The sequence below is a fragment of the Bufo gargarizans genome, chromosome 4 (genome assembly GCF_014858855.1).
Source record: "Bufo gargarizans isolate SCDJY-AF-19 chromosome 4, ASM1485885v1, whole genome shotgun sequence".
Classification (NCBI taxonomy): Eukaryota; Metazoa; Chordata; class Amphibia; order Anura; family Bufonidae; genus Bufo; species Bufo gargarizans.
Genome location: NC_058083.1, coordinates 237,721,576 through 237,740,225, shown reverse-complemented (window position 1 = coordinate 237,740,225; position 18,650 = coordinate 237,721,576). Strand labels below are relative to the sequence as shown.

General features: G+C 36.8%; 1 protein-coding gene across 2 annotated transcripts in view; it reads right to left on the bottom strand.

Annotated features, from left to right (window-relative positions):
* The window catches only part of ADGRB3 (adhesion G protein-coupled receptor B3), a 1,058,998-nt gene extending 1,041,708 nt beyond the window's left edge, over window positions 1–17,290 (bottom strand). For both annotated transcript variants that reach the window (XM_044289463.1, XM_044289464.1), the window contains exons 1-2: window positions 16,675–17,290; window positions 13,401–14,172 (exon numbers count right to left, since the gene is read on the bottom strand). In XM_044289463.1, coding sequence (XP_044145398.1) covers window positions 13,401–14,157 — 757 coding nt within the window. In that variant the 5' untranslated portion in view covers window positions 14,158–14,172; window positions 16,675–17,290. The remainder of the gene's footprint in view (window positions 1–13,400; window positions 14,173–16,674) is intronic.
* Between the last annotated feature and the right edge of the window lie 1,360 nt (window positions 17,291–18,650).

Genomic DNA, 18,650 nt, shown 5'->3' with positions numbered 1-18,650 from the left:
TGGGGAGAGGGAAAAAAGCTTTTTCAAAGTCGCTTTCATGCCGGAGATAGTAGTTCAAGCCGCCATTCGGCTCTGCAACAAAACCACACCCCCTGACAGGGCACTTTTAATTGGGAATTTACTTTTACATTCTGTATTTCATTTGACAGTTTATTTCCCTCAATTAATACAGTCACAAAAAAATAATAAATTGCTTTTCTTTCACCTCATCGCTCTCTTCAACTCCTCCCTCATCACTGTGCAAAGGGCCAAGGCTTTCAGATTTATACTTTTTACCATTTATATAATTGAAGAACATTTTAGGGTTAGTTTTATTCTCTTTGGCAATGAATTCCTCTGTCTCCAGTTTGACTGGTTTAATTTGTTTTTTACATATTCTTTTTTTTTTTTTTTCTTTATAGTTTTTCAATGCTTTCTTGCTACCCTCCTGTTTTTGTGATTGAAATGCTTTATTTTTGTCAACTATTGCTTCCTTTGCATTTCTGATTATCCACATAGTTATCCCTATAATTCCCATAAGGTATATACCTCTCACAATTAGAGTTTAGGATGGTTTTAAAAATATAAAATGTTGTGGGTGCATTTTTATTTTTGAAGACATTATCCCAGTTACTGAGGCCAATGGCCTTTCTTAGCTGGTCAAATTTAGCTTTTTTAAACTTTGGTGTCCCCCAAACTGCATATTTTTTGTTCTGTCAGGTCTATTGGTTAGTACTAAGTCAAGTATTGCTGTCCCTTTAGTTGGGTTTTGAATCAATTGCGAAAAGTAATTGTCTTTGGTTATCGCCAATATTCTTTATGAGATCTATAGCTTTCAGTTTCCCAGTCTATATCTGTGTAATTGAAGTCCCCCATAATAACGAGCTCATTATGATTTGTCTTCTCATCTATTTTCCTCAGAAGTCGATTTTCTGTAGACTGGTATATTAGGTGGCTTATAATAAACTCCTATCTGTATTTTATTATTGTTTTTGCCTCTATTTTTACCACAGTGACTCCACATGTTCATTTCCCTCACTTATATCTTTCTGGAGTGTGGACTTTAGACAGGACTAACATAAAGGCAAACCCCTCCCTGTCTCTGGTTTTAATGATCCTTTCTAAACAGACTGCAACCCTGTATGTTAATTTTCCAGTCATAGCTATCATATAGCCATGTCTCAGTTATTCCCACTATGCCATAGTCTTCCTCACACATTACTTCTTCCAGTTACCCAGTTTTATTAGTCAGGATTTTAGAATTAGTATACATACAATTAAGGGATTTTTGTATATATTTTTTTACCCTACACCTTTACTTATGAACTGCTCTAGTCCTTCCTTCCATTCCTCCCCCCAGATCTCTATCTGCACTATCTTCCCCTCCAATAATGTAATGTAACCCTCCCCCAGTCTAGTTTAAACACTCCTCCAACGTTCAGCCATCTTCTCCCCCAAAACTGCTACACCTTCCCCATAGCCCTATAGAGGTACAGCCTATCCCCATGATAGAGGCTGTAGCCGACAGAGAAGTCAGCCCAGTATTTCAGGAACCCACCAGTTCCTACACCAGTTCTTGAGCCACTTATTAATCGCCCTAATCTTTTGTTGCCTTTCTGGTGTGGCTCATGGTACAGGTAGCATTTCAGAAAATTCTACCTTTAAAGTCCTTGCCCTGAGCTTGTAACTTAAATCCCTAAAATTGTTTTTAAGGACTTAAAATGTAAATCCTAAAAATATCTTTAAACAATCCAACAGACTATTCCATTTCAATTTTCCATACCCCATACTGAAGGATACAAAATTATGAAATACTCATTTTATATTAAATATTTTTGAGTATCTACTTGAATATAATATTATTTTAAAAAAATGGCACACAGTATATTCTCATTTTCTCTTTCATTTAATTGATTTTTAATATAGTAAAACCTTCATTCAGTATATCTGCTATAATTAGGTTACATCATTAAGGAGTAAATTACATTTTTTTTTTAAGTTAAATGTACTGTAAATGTGACATTTATTCTATTAGCTCACACACATTAAAAGAATAAGGAAGATGTATAACACCTTGGATGTTTGGAGAAAATGCTACTATGGATGAAGAGTCTAGGAAGATTACTATGCGCCTGGAGATGCGATTAATTAGCAAAGTGTGAGAAACAGTTTTTGGTATTTTATTTATTCCTTATGTTTCAAGAAAGTAATTTAGTGTGAAATCTGTGAAATCATCCTGTAATATCAAAGACGTATGTCAAAGGAACTATTAGCTTGCTTTGGAAAATAATAATAACAATAATGATGCTTTGAATACTGTGTGACAACAGCACATGTTGACCTCCTTTGACTTCTATTGTAGAATTTGCAGGAATGGGTAAAGTAATGGATTCTAAATTGCAATATTCATCAATAATAAGATATACAGTTTAAGACCAATGGCAAAAGGTCAGAGAAGAGAAAGGCATAATACATGTACAATTATATCACGGTTGGTTTGAAGGTGAACTGGTCACAATAAGCCTACGATGACCTAAGTTCTTAGAATAAAGGATGTGGTACATTTGAGATTTTATAATATTATATTTTCAAATAACATATTGCTAAAACTGGGTTCACATACAGTATATCATTTAAGTCTAGCCAAACAAGTCCTAGTTTCCAAACACTGATATTTTTAAATCCCGTCATGCTTATTTTAATTCATTTATGACCTTGAGCTGTTCCTAGTGCTCTAAATTCACACAAGCAGTCACCCTGCCAAACCAAAATAAGAAAGCATCTGAAGTTCAGTAACCAATCAGAGAGTGTTTCATGCATATCGCTCCGAAAATGGTTGCCTGGTCCCACACTTGGCAGCTTATATACTGCCTGTCACTTATGTCTCTGTCTCCCTTTGTAGTCTCCACCCAATAGATGCAGTAAATGCTGTTTATGTTTACTTATGTCACGTCCTGCGTCCCCACCCCCTGATTTAGCTTGCCCATCCTCCATCTCCAACTTAGAGACACTTCTGCACAGATGCCTCCCCTACTTCTCTCCAATGTATGGGACAAAGCAATAGTGGAGAGGAGCCGGGAGGTAGCTTGAACAGTAGCATCATTATTAAAGGCAATCTGTCACTCTGATTTCGGACCATTATCTACAGTACACTGTAAGTTGCACTGCAGATAAGGAATCACTATTTTTTATTTTCCTACTGTCCTACCTTTATCCCACTGTCAGCACTCAGAACTATGTTGAAAAACATTTTCAGGCCTGCTATACATACGGACATGAGTCCTCTTCATTACATTAACATAGCAGAGCATTTTTTTATTGCAGCTTTGACTGATATATAAATATATATATATATATATATATATATATATATATATATATATATATATATATACTGTGATAAAGTGCATGGTAAAAGTATGGTGGGCCCCCCCCACCATACTTTTACCATGCACTTTATCACAGTATATATATATATATATATATATATATATGTCGAAGATGCAATAAAAAAAATGCATTTCACCCGGTGGTTCAGTTTAGCTGAGTGAGGTAACTGAAATCCTGAAATGGTGTTGCTTCAGCAAGGCATAGCTTGCTGGAGATTGTTTTGTTTAAAGTTGTATGGGCTGGATTTCTTAGCACTGGGAGACAGGTTGGTAGTAGGAGTCTCTCAGTCCACACCCTTAGTCCACTACAGGTACAATACACGCACATACCTATATGGACAAAAATAAACAGTATGTAGCACTATACAGATATACTTTATCTCCTTTAAATCTTTAAATTCTTTTTAAATTTAGCATTTAACCCTTTGATGACCATAAGATTACCGTCATCAATATAATATTTTTTTTTTCCATTTAAGAATATATTTGAACAATAAATAAAACCATTTCCACACTTGTGTCATTTTTGGGGGAGGAGTTATGACACGGGACAAATGTGACTATTTAGGTTACTTTTAATGGAAGGCCAAAAGAAGCTAAAAAATTTTGTTACGGCAACTGAAGTTCGTACACTTCAGTTGCTGTAACTAAGCCATTTCATGAAATAACTGGCAAAAAGCTAGATCCATTTGTTGATAAGAACTTATATTTTGACTCAAACAAAAAAAAAAAAGTATTTTAAGTTCTTAATCAGACGAGTCAGGCAATTAAAAACATGGGACAAATACGTCCCTTGGTCCTCGAAGGGTTAAATAAGTTTTATAAAACTCTAGTTTTTAAAAACAGGGCCCATGGAAGAAAGTACTGTATAATGGAGAAATTCAAAATGTATAAAAGAGATTCCCTGTCTCTCATCCACTGTCTCTCATCTGAGGCCTGCAATAGGCATAACACAGTGTACCAGTTTTGTATGGAGTCTTATTTTAGAACACACCTACAAAATTCAATGCAGTTAATCCTAATAGCTCCTTGTCTTCTTGATCCATATGACTATAATGTATAGAGAAATGCCAGCGTTGGACTATAAGTTTTGATCATTTTAAATGTTAAACATTATGATCAAATGTTAATGTGTAGGCCTTGATACACATTGCATCTGGGTTATAAAGTTGAAATATATTGAAATATACCTTTTCTTTCCTTTTGTCATACACTTGAATATATTTGTCCATTTTCATTTTAAAATAATTGCAAATGTATGAGAATACCTTTTTACATATTTTGATCTTGACCAGTTTTGGCATGTATATGTACTGTAAATATCAAATATAATTAGGCACCAAACACATTGGAGATTTACTAATCAAAATGAGCTACAATTTTGGCGCAAATTATAACAAAAATAGTTGTACATACTTTATTTAAAAATTGACACTTTTTTTGACTGTTTCAATAAGGGGGCATGACTTTGCGGGAAAAAGTGCTGACCAAATAGGAAGAAAGTTTAAAATGTGGTTATGTACTCCAAACATGCTCCAAATGTTTGACGTAAAGTAAACCAAGCAAACTAAAAGGTAGTATAAACATATGCCAGATTTACCATCCATCATCAGTCGCCGTGATAAATCTGGAGCATTTTTAGACTGTCCACTCTAAGTTTAAGCTACCTAAATATTAGACAGTATTAATTAACCTATCCTACTGTGAAAAGATCCCATCATAACAAAGGACATGGTAATATTGAGCAGAACACTCTAAAAATATATGAGGCAAAATCACAAATGACTACTAATATTTGCACTCTTCTACATTCTTTTTAAGACTTTAATTTTTAACCTATTTATTTGAACCTACACCGTCTAATCCTTACACTTCAAGATCAGGTCATGTTCAGGGTTGGTGAAAAAAAGGAAAAGAAAACCTTTCAAATTGTAAAGAAATAAACATCCTTTCTTACTAAAAGCTTTCTAAGTACTTCTTGTGTGCTTGCTTGGAACACTCAAAGAGAGACTTGTTTGAGCTCTTGTAAATGTTTCTGTAGTCTAGAATATTAATTGTACCACTATACAAATTGTATAATCTATAGTAACCAAAAACCATTCAGAGTTCTGCTCATTAAACTGTAGTAAGCAATTGATTGGCTATGACACAAATTGTTACATATAATAAAAAAGCCTAAATGATAGCCAAGCTATACAATGACACATTCACAATTGTTTGCATTTTTTTAAATCACATACTTTACAGTTTATGAAATTCAGCTAATGCGCAAAAAAGACATTGCGGAGACAAATAAAATACATATTTGAGACACTTATGCAGCTATACTAATCCTAAATATGTTGTAAACGTAGATAGTCTTTCTAGACATCTAGACTTACACCACATTATCAAAATGCCTAAGGCTGCATGATAAATTTGGTGCATGGCTAAATACTTTTGTTCCACTTTATACCAATTATTGGTTGACTTAATTAGAGAACCAATTTTACACTAGAATTGCAGCACATTTTTGGTACAAAATAGTGCATATTAGGCCATCCCCCTTTTATCTGTGAAACCTCACATACTTTCTGTTTAAGGTGCTCTCTACTTTATCTACTTTATTACAAATACATTCCAAAATAACATTTATTATTTATAATGGCTCTTTTTTTTTTTAGAAAAATCATCAGGGAAATAAAATGGTCACTGTCCTATTAACACACATAAAGCCCGACCTAACTCACAGCTGAAAGGGTGAGTTCAAAGCAAGGAGCTAAACAGCTATCTGAGCTCTCCTCTGTGTTCTGGCTGTCATGAATAATGATCCTACACACAGCTGATAACATCTTCAGCTCTATGTGTGTAGGAACCAACAAAGTGAAAGTACAGAGGATGGATAAGACTGCAGTGCAGCTGTGATAATCTAGCAGAGTGCACATGCTACTGCTCATTACCAAAACCCTCCACAGTCCATCATGTCTGGAAATTCCCTTAATTAGTTCCTACATAGACAGACCTGAAGACGTTATCAGCTGTGTTATCAACTGTGTGTAGGATCATCATTCGGGAGACCCAGAGTACAGAGGTGAGCTCAGACAGCTGTTTAACTCCCTGTCTTTAAATAACCTGCCGAGTTGTGAATTAGGACAGGCCTTGCCCCACATTTTGGCATACTTTAAGTCAAAATCTAGATACATTCACATAAGTAATTTGTATTACCGTACTATCATATTGGATGTCATGGAGCTATATACTAATATTGATTATATTCTGAGCTGCTTCAAAATTTCTATAGTGCCTGTGACTCACTATCTACAGACTTTGACTCTCTCTGAACATGGATTTTCATAAAATTGACATTAATCCATAAGGTTTGAACTGTAGTAATTTGGTGGAGGTTCTTTCCATTCTACCAACTTCATACTGCAACTGTACTAAAATGAAGATTTTCCTAATTACTTAGAACATCCAGGACTATACTTCTGTTGATGATCCTACACTTATACGACCTCATGATGAAGATTGCAGAACAACTTGGGGCATATTTATTAAGACCGGCATTTTAGACGCGCTTCAGCAGATCGTCCTCCGGTTCTAAATTGATGCCAGCTTCCTAGCTGTCTTACATTTAGACTTTTTTATATGCCTAGAAAATGATAAATGAGATGGTCCTGCCAGCCAATCTCATTCCTTGCCTATGCTACACCCACTTTTTTTGACCTGGCGTGAGCAGGGAGTAGGCACAGATTGCAGCACAACTGGCTGTTGTGCCGCAATCTGGGCCCAAAATACACCTAATATAGGCGTATTTAAGCTTAATAAATTACACCTTCATGTGTTCATGCTTTTCATGGGAAACCCCTTACCACTTTAAATTATCCACCCTTCTTACAAAAATACAGACCTTCCTATGGCAATATTATCTTGGGATTGACTATAACACTTCTGCCTTATATATCTCAACTGAATAGATCAAAAAATGATAATGACATTTTATACATTTATATACAGTCTTATTCTATATAGACAGCTATTCACATATATTTGTTAATCTAATTTCACTTGACTAAAGAAGAAACTGCTCCCTAAGTAGCACAATGAGTGGATTGGTCGTATGTTGAAAACTAGAAAATTATTGGTTACTTTTCATTGAAAGTTTATGAAATGCTAATGTCAAATTTTATTAAAACTCATTTATGTTTTTTAAGAGTTGATCAAAACTGCTACCCAAAGACTTTCTAAAGTCATTTGGAAATGCTTACTTTTTATTTATTCGCTTTTCAGACATCTTTTTAATGTACTTTGCCACTGGCAATCCAGGCAAATTAACATGAAACGATGGCCAGTAGGCATTCTAGAAAGGTAGCTGAAAGCTCTGTGGTGATTAATTATTGAAGGGATAGCTTTCTGTTTTTAACGCACTGAACAATATTTATTTTTTTGCTCTTGAAACTACATTTACCACACTTACCCTGTAAATATCAGCTTACCAGGTTTAATATAAAATATCTCTTGTAACAGTCCTATTCTTAGACATGGTATAGTCAACGTATTAGATGACCTGTACTGGAGAACAGATGGACTGTTGCTGATGCCATATTTGCCCATGTCCTCAAAGGGTGCTGCTTTGCTTAGGCTGAGTTCACACTTCAGTTATTGGGTCAGTTATGTTCATCAGTTATTGTGAGCCAAAACCAGTAACATATTCTATGTTTTTTTTTTTTTTTCTGCACCTGGTTATAACTGATGGAATTAACAGACCAAACAACTGAAGTGTGGATGGATCAGTAGTGAATGTTTGCAACATGGGTTATATGGGATTTTTTTTCTTTCACTACTGCATGTACTATATGTTGAGGTTACACACTTCACTGACAATCTCATCAATGCTATGACACACAATACTATTCTACAAATAAAATCATATATGTCTTTCAATTACTCTATTTGGATTATAGCAACTGTCTCAATTAAAGTGAAATTAGTGGAGATAAAGCTAGACATAACTAAAAATGGTCTTCCAGGCTTTTTATATTTATGGCCTATTCTCAGACTAGGCCATCAATATCAGATTAGTGGGGTTCTGACCTCCTTCACTCCCGCTGATCAGCTGTTACTCAGGCAATGAGACTACATAGCTCCATCTGCAGTGGCGTAGCTAGAAGTGACTGGGCCCAACAGAAATTTTTTGAGTGGGGCCCCCTCCTCAAGTAATTTTTTTGCAACCCTTTTTTCCTTTCATGCTGCCCCTATTCCAGTGGCTAGTAAAGATCATTCTCTCAGACCAGGCCCGGCAGCTGTTCCTTCCGTTTTCTACACTGTCTATACTGTAACTGTATATAATTTAATTGGGTAATACTGTTGAGGGGGCCCTGACAAAATCTTTTAGTCCTCCTCCTCCTGGATGGGCCCCTTCTGGGTCAGGGCCCCAAAGCAGCCACTTCCCCTGCTTCCCTTATAGTTACGCCCCTGTCCATCTGTTTTCTAGTGGACATAACTGTTTATTGCAGTGCTGCAGTAACCAGCCCCATCAACTACACAGCCAGTATAGCTATGTAGTTCTGACACCAACATCGACTCTGACTCCAACACTTCCAGCATCAGAGCTACTGCAGAACAGCTGATCAGTGGGGGTACATGATGTTAGCCCTTGCTAATATGATATTGATGGTCTATCCTGAGGCCATCAATATACAAATCCTGGGGGTAAAAAATAACCTCTTGGGTCCCCAAGTATACATTTTTTTAACAGGATACTGCATATGTTATCTGCTGTCCACCATGTAGCAGAGAAGCTGTTACCCAAACCAGCACAACCCCAACCAAACCACCCATGAGCAACCTCAATCACTGCACTCTCTGTATTTATATCCTTGGGAGTAATGTTTCCACTAAAATGTGCAAAATATCAGCATGGGACACTTAAGTAAGTTTACCCACAATGCATGGTGTTTTATCCTATGTCCTGAAATAATTTGAAGGCTATAACCTGATATTGGTAAATAATTTCTATTGACTGATCAACCACAACTATAATGCATTGCTTAGCTTAAAACAGTCGTATTCCTCATTTTATTAGATCTGTGTAATTTTTAATGAATAACAAAGTTAGTTTATTTAGTCCACCCACCCAAAACTACTTAGCAAGGCCCATAAGGGTTTTATAAACATCATATGAAGATAACTTGGAAATACAGTAGCAATCATGCTTTGTACACCCTAAAAACATAACAGAAACATGCCAATTGGTTGACTACTAATTGTTCCTACCCTGACGCCTGTGTCAAACTATAGTAAACATTCTTCAACATATAATATGGTACCACATAATAGCACATGAATGTTATTTCATTCAGCAGACGGAAATCATTTTACTTTTTTGATTGATGTCTTGTTCTGCCAAGTCTTGATCCGAATTAAAAATGGCCATACATAATCTTTATATCTTACTTTCTGAAGCATCCATGTTCACAAACTATGACAACAATTCCATACCTTCTTTCAATGTAGACAAATATTTTTACATGAAGAGTTAAGCAGAGCAAGCAAACTTCATATAATCCTATCCGTTATATTATTTAGCTCACATGCAGGAGATTGGTTATTGGTTTCATGGTTAAATGTCATGTAAAGGGAATGGCACACACTATGAATTTTAATGGGGAAACATATGCGAAAGCTTGCTTCTGATGAGAGCGCACATGTTGGACTACTGGAACATTTCTCAACCTAATATCTACCAGTAATGTGATTTCTAGCATATGCCTTTTTCTGGATCAGCAACTGTGTATTCTATAGCCTCTATTACGCTCTCTAATGTAGTTTCCATGAATCAATTGCAAAGTCACTCTTCCAAAGCCATTAGAAATATCAATGTTAATGTATTCATTATAGATATTTGAAAACGCCTTTTGAGATGTACTTCCAGATAAACATGCCTCTGTGGAATATCCTGGTGATCGGAAAAAAGAGATGTCTTAACTACTTAAATTTGTCTTTTAATTAGGCTTTCATAATAAAGACGTTAGCTTGCCCTCAGAGGTTGCAAGAAGCTTCATATGTTCTTGTTATCCATGTTCAAGTACTGTATGACAGATTTGTAGGACGGTCATTTCTCTCAACAACACCATCTAATGTTTACTACATTTCTAAAGTCATTCTTATAGCATGCGTCAGATTTCTCAGCAAATAATCATACAGTTGAAACATTTTGCATACGATCTTATAAATAATCATAGATCAGTCGGGGCATATTCTGCACATCAGTTATGTACTGTTATTGTTTTCATATGATAACAGCACCAAGCTGTACACTGAATGCCCAATCCTGTGCAAATAAACCCCCATTATGTGAATAATATGATTGGCTTTGGCAAGAGGTCATTGATGAGCCACTCAATGCACCTACCGTTAATCCTTTGCTTCATATTTGCATATATACTATTAGTATTTTGCAAGAAAATCTTCATAATATTTAACACTGTCAAATGAGGCCTTTATTTTCACATAGTTTTTGAATTCTGTCTATAATCATCAAAAATGCACATCTTAGGACTGCAAGTTGTATGTAAAGTTCTATAAAATGTCAGATGGCTTTCAAACCTTTGGGAGAAATAAATTGCGCCTTTGCGTGAAGTGATGCATTCAGACTGATATGAGTTGCTGCAGCCCTGTGGAATGATCAGTCATGTATGGAAGAGGCAAAGCTGTGTCTAAGCTTCCCAACGGGGAGGTTAAAGAGCCAATTATTTATAATGAAACTGCTCGCAAATAACTGCAGCAATTAATGCAGAAAGCTGCTATAATCCCAGAGAGAACTTTAACAACTGTGCAGGGGGTAAACAACCTAAAACCATGGCTTCTACCTTGCTAATCATCATCAGGTATATTAACAAAAAATGGCTATTCTATTTCTCGTATCATAAGGCAGCCACCAACCTAATGGACGGTCTATAGATGGATTTATTCAAAGACACAATTAAACCCACTGCTGATATGAAAAACCTCAATGGTCACCATCAAAATCTTGTCATCTGAGGTTTAGTCAAGACCTTTTCCTATCTTTTGCTATATGGGTATTATGGAATACGTGTAAACTATTTCATATGACATGTCTTATCTCTCAATATATTAAAGTTCTACATACTCCATAGTATGTACAATGTAAAAAACAAAACAAAAAAAACACTATATTGCTATAGATTGGATACTACCTATCATTCTTTAGGATATTCAGTATTAACAAAGACTTATTTCTAGGAGTTGGTCTATGGCTTCTGTTGTACACATAGATAAAATGTAATTAACAGGAAATAAGGTGCAACAAGAAACTGAAGCAATCCTTGTACTTCAAAACCAGCAGAATGTTTTCTACTGAGATTTCCACTATATACCTAAAGATCAATCCTTATCTTGCCTGTGTGCTAACGCCTAGAGAATGGCTATAATGCATTCTGCCTTTCATCAGTAATGAAATGCATTCAATATATTCCTTTAAAAGTGCAGTTGATTAGTCTCATAGGGTCAGATAGCTGCAGTTGATTATGTCTCCTCTTGTAGCTTTAAGGTTTTCATTATCTTCCATAGCGGTAGGGAAAATCCCATCTTTATAGAAGTGTTGATAACTTATTGAATAGTAAGAATCATACATAAGCAAATGTAATTGCTCCTAAATCTCTACTTTCTATGCCAGAATGACTTGCCATTCCAACTAAGTAATATAACTGTAGGTCTAGCTTGTACATTTCACATTTTATTTAACTTTTTTTTCTCAATGTTGAATCTTTTTTTAGCAACTATCAAACATTGGTTATAATAACCTTCATATGGCTAAAGGCCCTGCATGAGGCCTTAATCTCTGCTTATGTCATGGTTACGTAGAACCACATTTCCACCAATTTGGAAAGCTTGATCATATTAGATTTTGCAGCTATTTCATATTTTTGTGAGCAAATACTTTTTGTGAGCAAATACTTTTAGTTTTTTTTTGGGGGGATGACAAATGCTCCAATAAAAACATATACAAATTGCTCTTTGGGGAGCTCAAAATATACATACGTAAGTAGAGGGAGAAAGAGAATGAACTATTGATTGCTGAAATTTTATAGTCAGTTTAGAAGATTGAACGTAGTGGTGGGGTTTATACCCCAAATTGATAGGATGGGCTTTAACTTGCCATGCAAATATATAGCTGCAAAAAAGTATTTCATTCCCTGTTAATGACATGAATTCCTCATTTTAAAGTAGAATTCCAAATCCTTTCCAACATACAGTATAGAGATACCATTAGAGAATTTACAGAAAATGGAGAATGCCCAAGATGTTGCTTCAATGGCTTTGCCAGCTTACTGCCCATATAGAGTACTCTATAAATATATGTGTGTATATATCAATTTATGTCCAACACATAACTTAATACAGCAGCAGGTCACATAAAAACTGTAAAGTGATATGTCATAGGTCAGTTTGGCAAACAGGATGTTAAAGGTAACAACATGGTTCAATCATTGCAAATGGCCTGAAAAGATGTGAGGGCTTGCAGTGTTAATTCGCTGTACCTGGAACTAATTAATTACTTGATCTCTCTATGGATGTGAACCATACTATTTTTGATTGCTTTGCTTTCCATGCAGACATTAGTATAAGAGCCTTGCATGATTTTAGTACAGCACAAATCTCTGTAATAGGAAACTCATTTCACATGTCTACATCCATTACAAATGATAAGATTTAAACTGCCAGACTTGGCTTCATTATATAGCCCTATTAACCACTTTCTGTATAAAGGGCTAGTAGCCTGATGTCAATACACTGATTTTCTGCACATGGTTAATAAGGGGTATAAAGTTCACACTGCACTTGCATTTTATTGCTTGCTATGTAGACCCTTCCTTTTGGAATGAACTAGTATTACTGTGCATGGAAAAACAGAAAAAAATGTATGAAGCTCATTCTGTTTCATGTGCCATCTTAATTCAATGCTAAAAGAAATCAATGCATTTGACTATGTATGGAATTTAAAGGAAAGTGATAAAATTCAACACCTACCTTCTTTGGGTGGGCGTTTTGCTTCCTTTGACAAGTTGCAGACCTGCGTGGTTTGAAGTTCCTGTGTCAGACAGCCCTCAGTCTGCTCATTCAGGGGCAATATAACATTGTTTAGAGAAACCAAAGACTGATCATCTATCCCCCATTCTCCCAAGTGCTGGGGACAGGTGCATTTTGTATACATAATTCCACAAAGCTCTGTTTTGCCATTTTCCAATTTTAAGCAGTTCTCCAACCAAGTGCACAGGACATGGCACCCAAACTGACTGGGGCTCACCTTATTCAATACCAGAAACTCCAAAAAGGATTTTTGGTCTTCATCATCCCTTTTGTGTAATCCATTGTAATCAAGTGGGTATATCCGACGTAGCTGAATAAAATTTTTATCATAGTGGAGAAAAACAAAGGCATTCTTTGTGTCGCACAACTGCATTATGGAATTGTTGTTTCTCAAAAGATCCTGTATTTTCTCATAAGAGAAGTGATCAAACTGGTAAGCCAAAAGAGAAAAGTTAGAGCAGCTGAAGTCCTTTTTGGAAAATTTCAGGTAGATGCTATATTTGGTCGGATCTGGGTTTTCCAACGTCCAGGTGCAGTTGGTAAAGTTTTTGGGAAACATCTCGCTTATCGAATACGATCCATAAATGACTCCTTTTACTAATGTTGAACACCAGAAGTCTTGGGCAGAATTAAATCCAAACATAACCAGTAGATAGGTGGAAAATATATAAATCAACAAATTACGAACAGCCTTCATCCTATGTCATTTGGCCTGTAAAAAACAAAATAAAATTAAAATGCAAGTATAATTCTGCAAGCATTTGAAAATTGGGCTCCTGACAATATTCCAGACAGCTGTTTTCAAGACTCAAGCTAGCTTAAAAATAAACCTTTTCAAAAAGAAGGGAGAGTATATATATATATTTTTTTATTTTATTTTCCAAGCATGGGATTGATTTAATCGCGTGCAAACAGTGCCACCATGTGGAGGTTGTCTGTGCTTCCTTTAGAAAAAATAGATAAAATAATATTTCATAAAACATTACTTTGCTAACATTAAGGTTACATTTAGGTGTATCATAAATACACAAGGTTCGCAAAAGCGCTGTCATTTAATAAGTGTCGCAATGACATAGGACATTGTACGCAAGATACATTTATCACCATAAAGGATTCTACATCTCTTTTCCCTGAAAATCTTCTCATGCATGTATTTCATAAGACAGCAAGGGATCTGGTTACACTATATATACAAATGTGGGCACTGTAGAGAAATAAGAAATAAAGATAGATTTAGAACAAGAATCTGATCCATTCATTGGGCTTCTAACAATAGTAGGAAATGCCATCTTAAAAAGAGGTGTCCTGATTGCTTAAGTGTTAATAAAGCACATAGTGGCAAATTGACACTGATGGCTGTCTGCATGTAAGCCTGCTCAAGATCCTTCTCTACAAATGAAGCCATGAAGTGCAACGTAAAATGACATAAGCTCTTGGGAAAAAGAGTTGTTTTGAGAATTAATTGCTCTGCATGGAGCAAATGCTAATGAGAGTACTGTTTAACACCCCAAAGTAGTGCACTTAGGTAGAAATCAAGCAGTTAATTACTCCTGAACATATTGTCTGCCATAGCTTTATGTGATTTTGCAGATGTGCTCTCCCATAGCCAAAGCCATGTTGCATTAATTTGCTCCATCAAAACTGCATACAAATGATTCACATTGCCTTCTAGTCTCTTGACAAACATAGCATGCACACTGACCATCTTAATGTTAACCCTTAGTGTCTTTACCTCAATTTAGGGGGAAAACATGCACATGCAAACACAGACAAGTTCATTTGAGAAAACAACCCTTAAGCTTTATACTTCAGATGCAAGCCTACCGAATGACTGCAAAGTTGAATGTGTTAGGTTCCAGTTAGCTCCAGTATCACACAGGAAGGAGACATCTATGTACTGAGTTTAATCCTGTCTCTGTCTATGTCATCAGATAAAAATGCATTGAACAGTCCATTATCTATTCATGGTGTAAGTAGCAGAAAAAAAAGGTTTTAAGAATGATTGCTTGGGCCATCAGTCAGGAAGAGCTAATTAGACTTTATCCACAAAGAAAGAAGAAAAACATGCTTACATTAATGTCTAGGACTTCCAAATGCTAGAACAGCTGCCTACCAGCCGTACAAAGAGCAGCAAATTTCCATAGGAACAGAGAGTGTGCCTTTTAAACCAGGATCATAAATGTATTCTATATTTCACATTAGTTGTTATGGCATTGTTAAATTAATGATCTTGGGAAGCATGTATGAAATGCCAGAAGACAACAGATCCCTTGTATTTTCCCTCTTGCAGGCAATGCAGTTCTGCGCAGTGTCATTCAGGATAGTGTAGGCGTTGAGTACCAACGTGACAATATCTACATGGTGTAATCAGTCGCCAAATCTCTGAAATGTTCTTTAACTGCAGAATAGTAAGGAAAAGGTATGCATTACAGCATTTTTTTGGTATTGTGTATTGACTTGTTCATGCCATGCATGCCAAATGGGATTTTAGAAATAGACATGGCAGTCATGAAAGGTTTAACAGTGTTTCCTTATAGAATCATTCCCTTGGGTTTCATACTATCTGAAGATATTTAATTATCCTCAAAGGCTCAAAAGAGCCAAGTTAAGCTGATCTAGCCGCCTTCCTGTTTTCTTTACTTGAACATCAACGGCTGTCTCCCTTGAACACAGTGCATCTCCCATTTTGTCACTAATAGTTCATCTAGATAATACAAACATGCATTTTAGTTCGCATTCCCCCATCAGATGTTTCAAGTGTCACTTTGTTACTGAAACATGGCCGGTGCCATGCCTCTGCTGCCACATTTGTAAGTGTAGGACTAATGTAGATTTCCTTTCACTTCCTATTGACCTCCTAATTCTAGATGGGTTTGCTTGTGCTTTACTGTAGTTAACAAAAAGGGGTTAAACATAATGGGGGGAATCAATGCTTCAGGTTTGTGAATTGGGCTGATGCTCTTCTGAGTGTTTTGACAAGGAAAAACATCAATTAAAGATTATGATATGTGGACTATCCTCTCACCACTGGCAGCACCTATGATAGATTCTCCTAGCATCTATACTGTACATCCCAGTGCCTACACTTGGAGGCTATGCATGTACTCAACCAACTTTAAAACTATAGATAATAATATAAGGGATATATACCCCATGTCATCAGACTCATTTTCTTGGAAGACATGACTAGAAGAAAACACAGAAGGAACCTTACCTTCCAATCCAAATCTGTGGTTATCTCTGCAGGACACGATCACAGACACACGTTCCAAAAGCTATGAGGGAAATCCTTCTTTTTGTTGGAATCCCTGACTCCCATCTTGGTCATATTTAAATCAGAATATGAACCTCACCATAGACATTTCCCTGTGGTGTATTAAACCAACGCCATTCAAAGCCTTTTTCCAAATCTTGACGAATTAAGGGAAGTAAAGCACGGATGAAGATTTGATTGAAGGTTGAGTGAAAAGAAAGTCCAGCATGACAATCCAGCGAACAGGCGGGTAGAGGAACACTGAAGCTATCGGATGGTAATGATCAGTAGAGAGAGGAGGCTGGTGCTGCTGATTTGGTTATTCTTTCGCCTTTTCCCTCCCACTGAGGTAAAAAAAAAAAATCCTTAGCTGATGCTGAAGAAATCTGTTTAAATGTTGAGATTATGGAGGACAAGAGGGAGAGGAATGAGAGACACAGGAGCTGTAAGCCTGTGTATGTGAATGCGTGAGAGAGCGTGCATGTGTGTCAGGCTCGTTTAATGGTCTGATGATGGCATCTGAAGTAAGGGGCTTGTTTTAATCATTTGTCCTCTATTTCCTTCAAAGTATTGATGATCGTCTGGCTAGCTACTATATTAATCCTTCTGTGATGAGGGAGGGAGCTCCTTGAATGCTGCGAGAAGAAGCAATGCAGGGGGGGGGGGAGAGAAAGAGCGAGAGAGACAGACACTGGAGCAGTGTGAGTGTGTCAGTTTCAGTATGGGACTGCAAATACATGTCGCAAAGCTGCTCAAACCAGGCACGTCCCAAAAACGTTAGTCTCTCAGTCTGGGAGTTTTTCTGCCTTCATTTCCCTCCACTGCACCGACTGTTAAGAGCAGCTTGGGGAACAAGGGACATGGAGAGCACACAGATTGAGATTATAGCTCTTAACCATTTAATTCCCCAGAGCTGAGGAGTGCAGCACAAAGTGGATGTAAAGGGGATTCGATTCATTGAAATCCTTCGCCAGAATGATTTATTGAAGACTGATACTTTGAATCACTAGAGAAAGCCAGAATGTGCATGTGTGACCAAAATGATTGAAGATTGGATCAGGGAGGAGCTGAAAGATTCTCAAAATAGTTAGCAAAATAGATGCAAGCCACACATAGAGATGAGCGAATCTTTAAAAATTCTCGTCTCCAATGTATCTGCTAGATGCAAATTAGCCTACTCGCTCTAAATATGCATAAAAACAGAAAAGAGTCAAAAACAAGAATCTCGCCCTCTCCCAGGACAAATATTAATACTGCAACAGGAGCTGCAATCACCCTAAGGGCTCATGAATGCAAACTTATTTTCTTTCTGTGTCCGTTCCGTTTTTTTTTGCGGACCATATGCAAAACCATTCATTTCAATGGGTCCGCAAACAAAACGGAAGGTACTCAGTGTGCATTCCGCTTCCGTTTGTCCGTATTTCCATTCCGCAAAAGAATAGAACATGTCCAATTATTGTCCGCATTACGGACAAGGATTGTACTGTTCTATTAGGGGACGGCTGTTCTGTTCCACAAAATACGGAATGCACATGGACGTCATTCAAATTTTTTGCGGATCCTTTTTTTGCGGACCGCAAAATACATATGGTTGTGTGCATGAGGCCTAAGGCCCCTTTCACACGGGCGAGTATTCCGCGCGGATACGATGCGTGAGTTCAACGCATAGCACACGCACTGAATCCTGACCCATTCATTTCTATGGGGCTGTGCACATGAGCGTTGTTTTCCACGCATCACTTCTGCGTTGCGTGAAAATCGCAGCAGGCTCTATTTTGTGCGTTTTTCACGCAAAGCAGGCCCCATAGAAGTGAATGGGGCTGCGTGAAAAACGCATTGCATCCGGGTGTACTGTGTTGCGTTGCGTTTTTCACGCAAGTAACTTAGCAACACTCATGGGATTTAAAGACAGGAAGTAGCCGTTTCTCAGCGTCTGT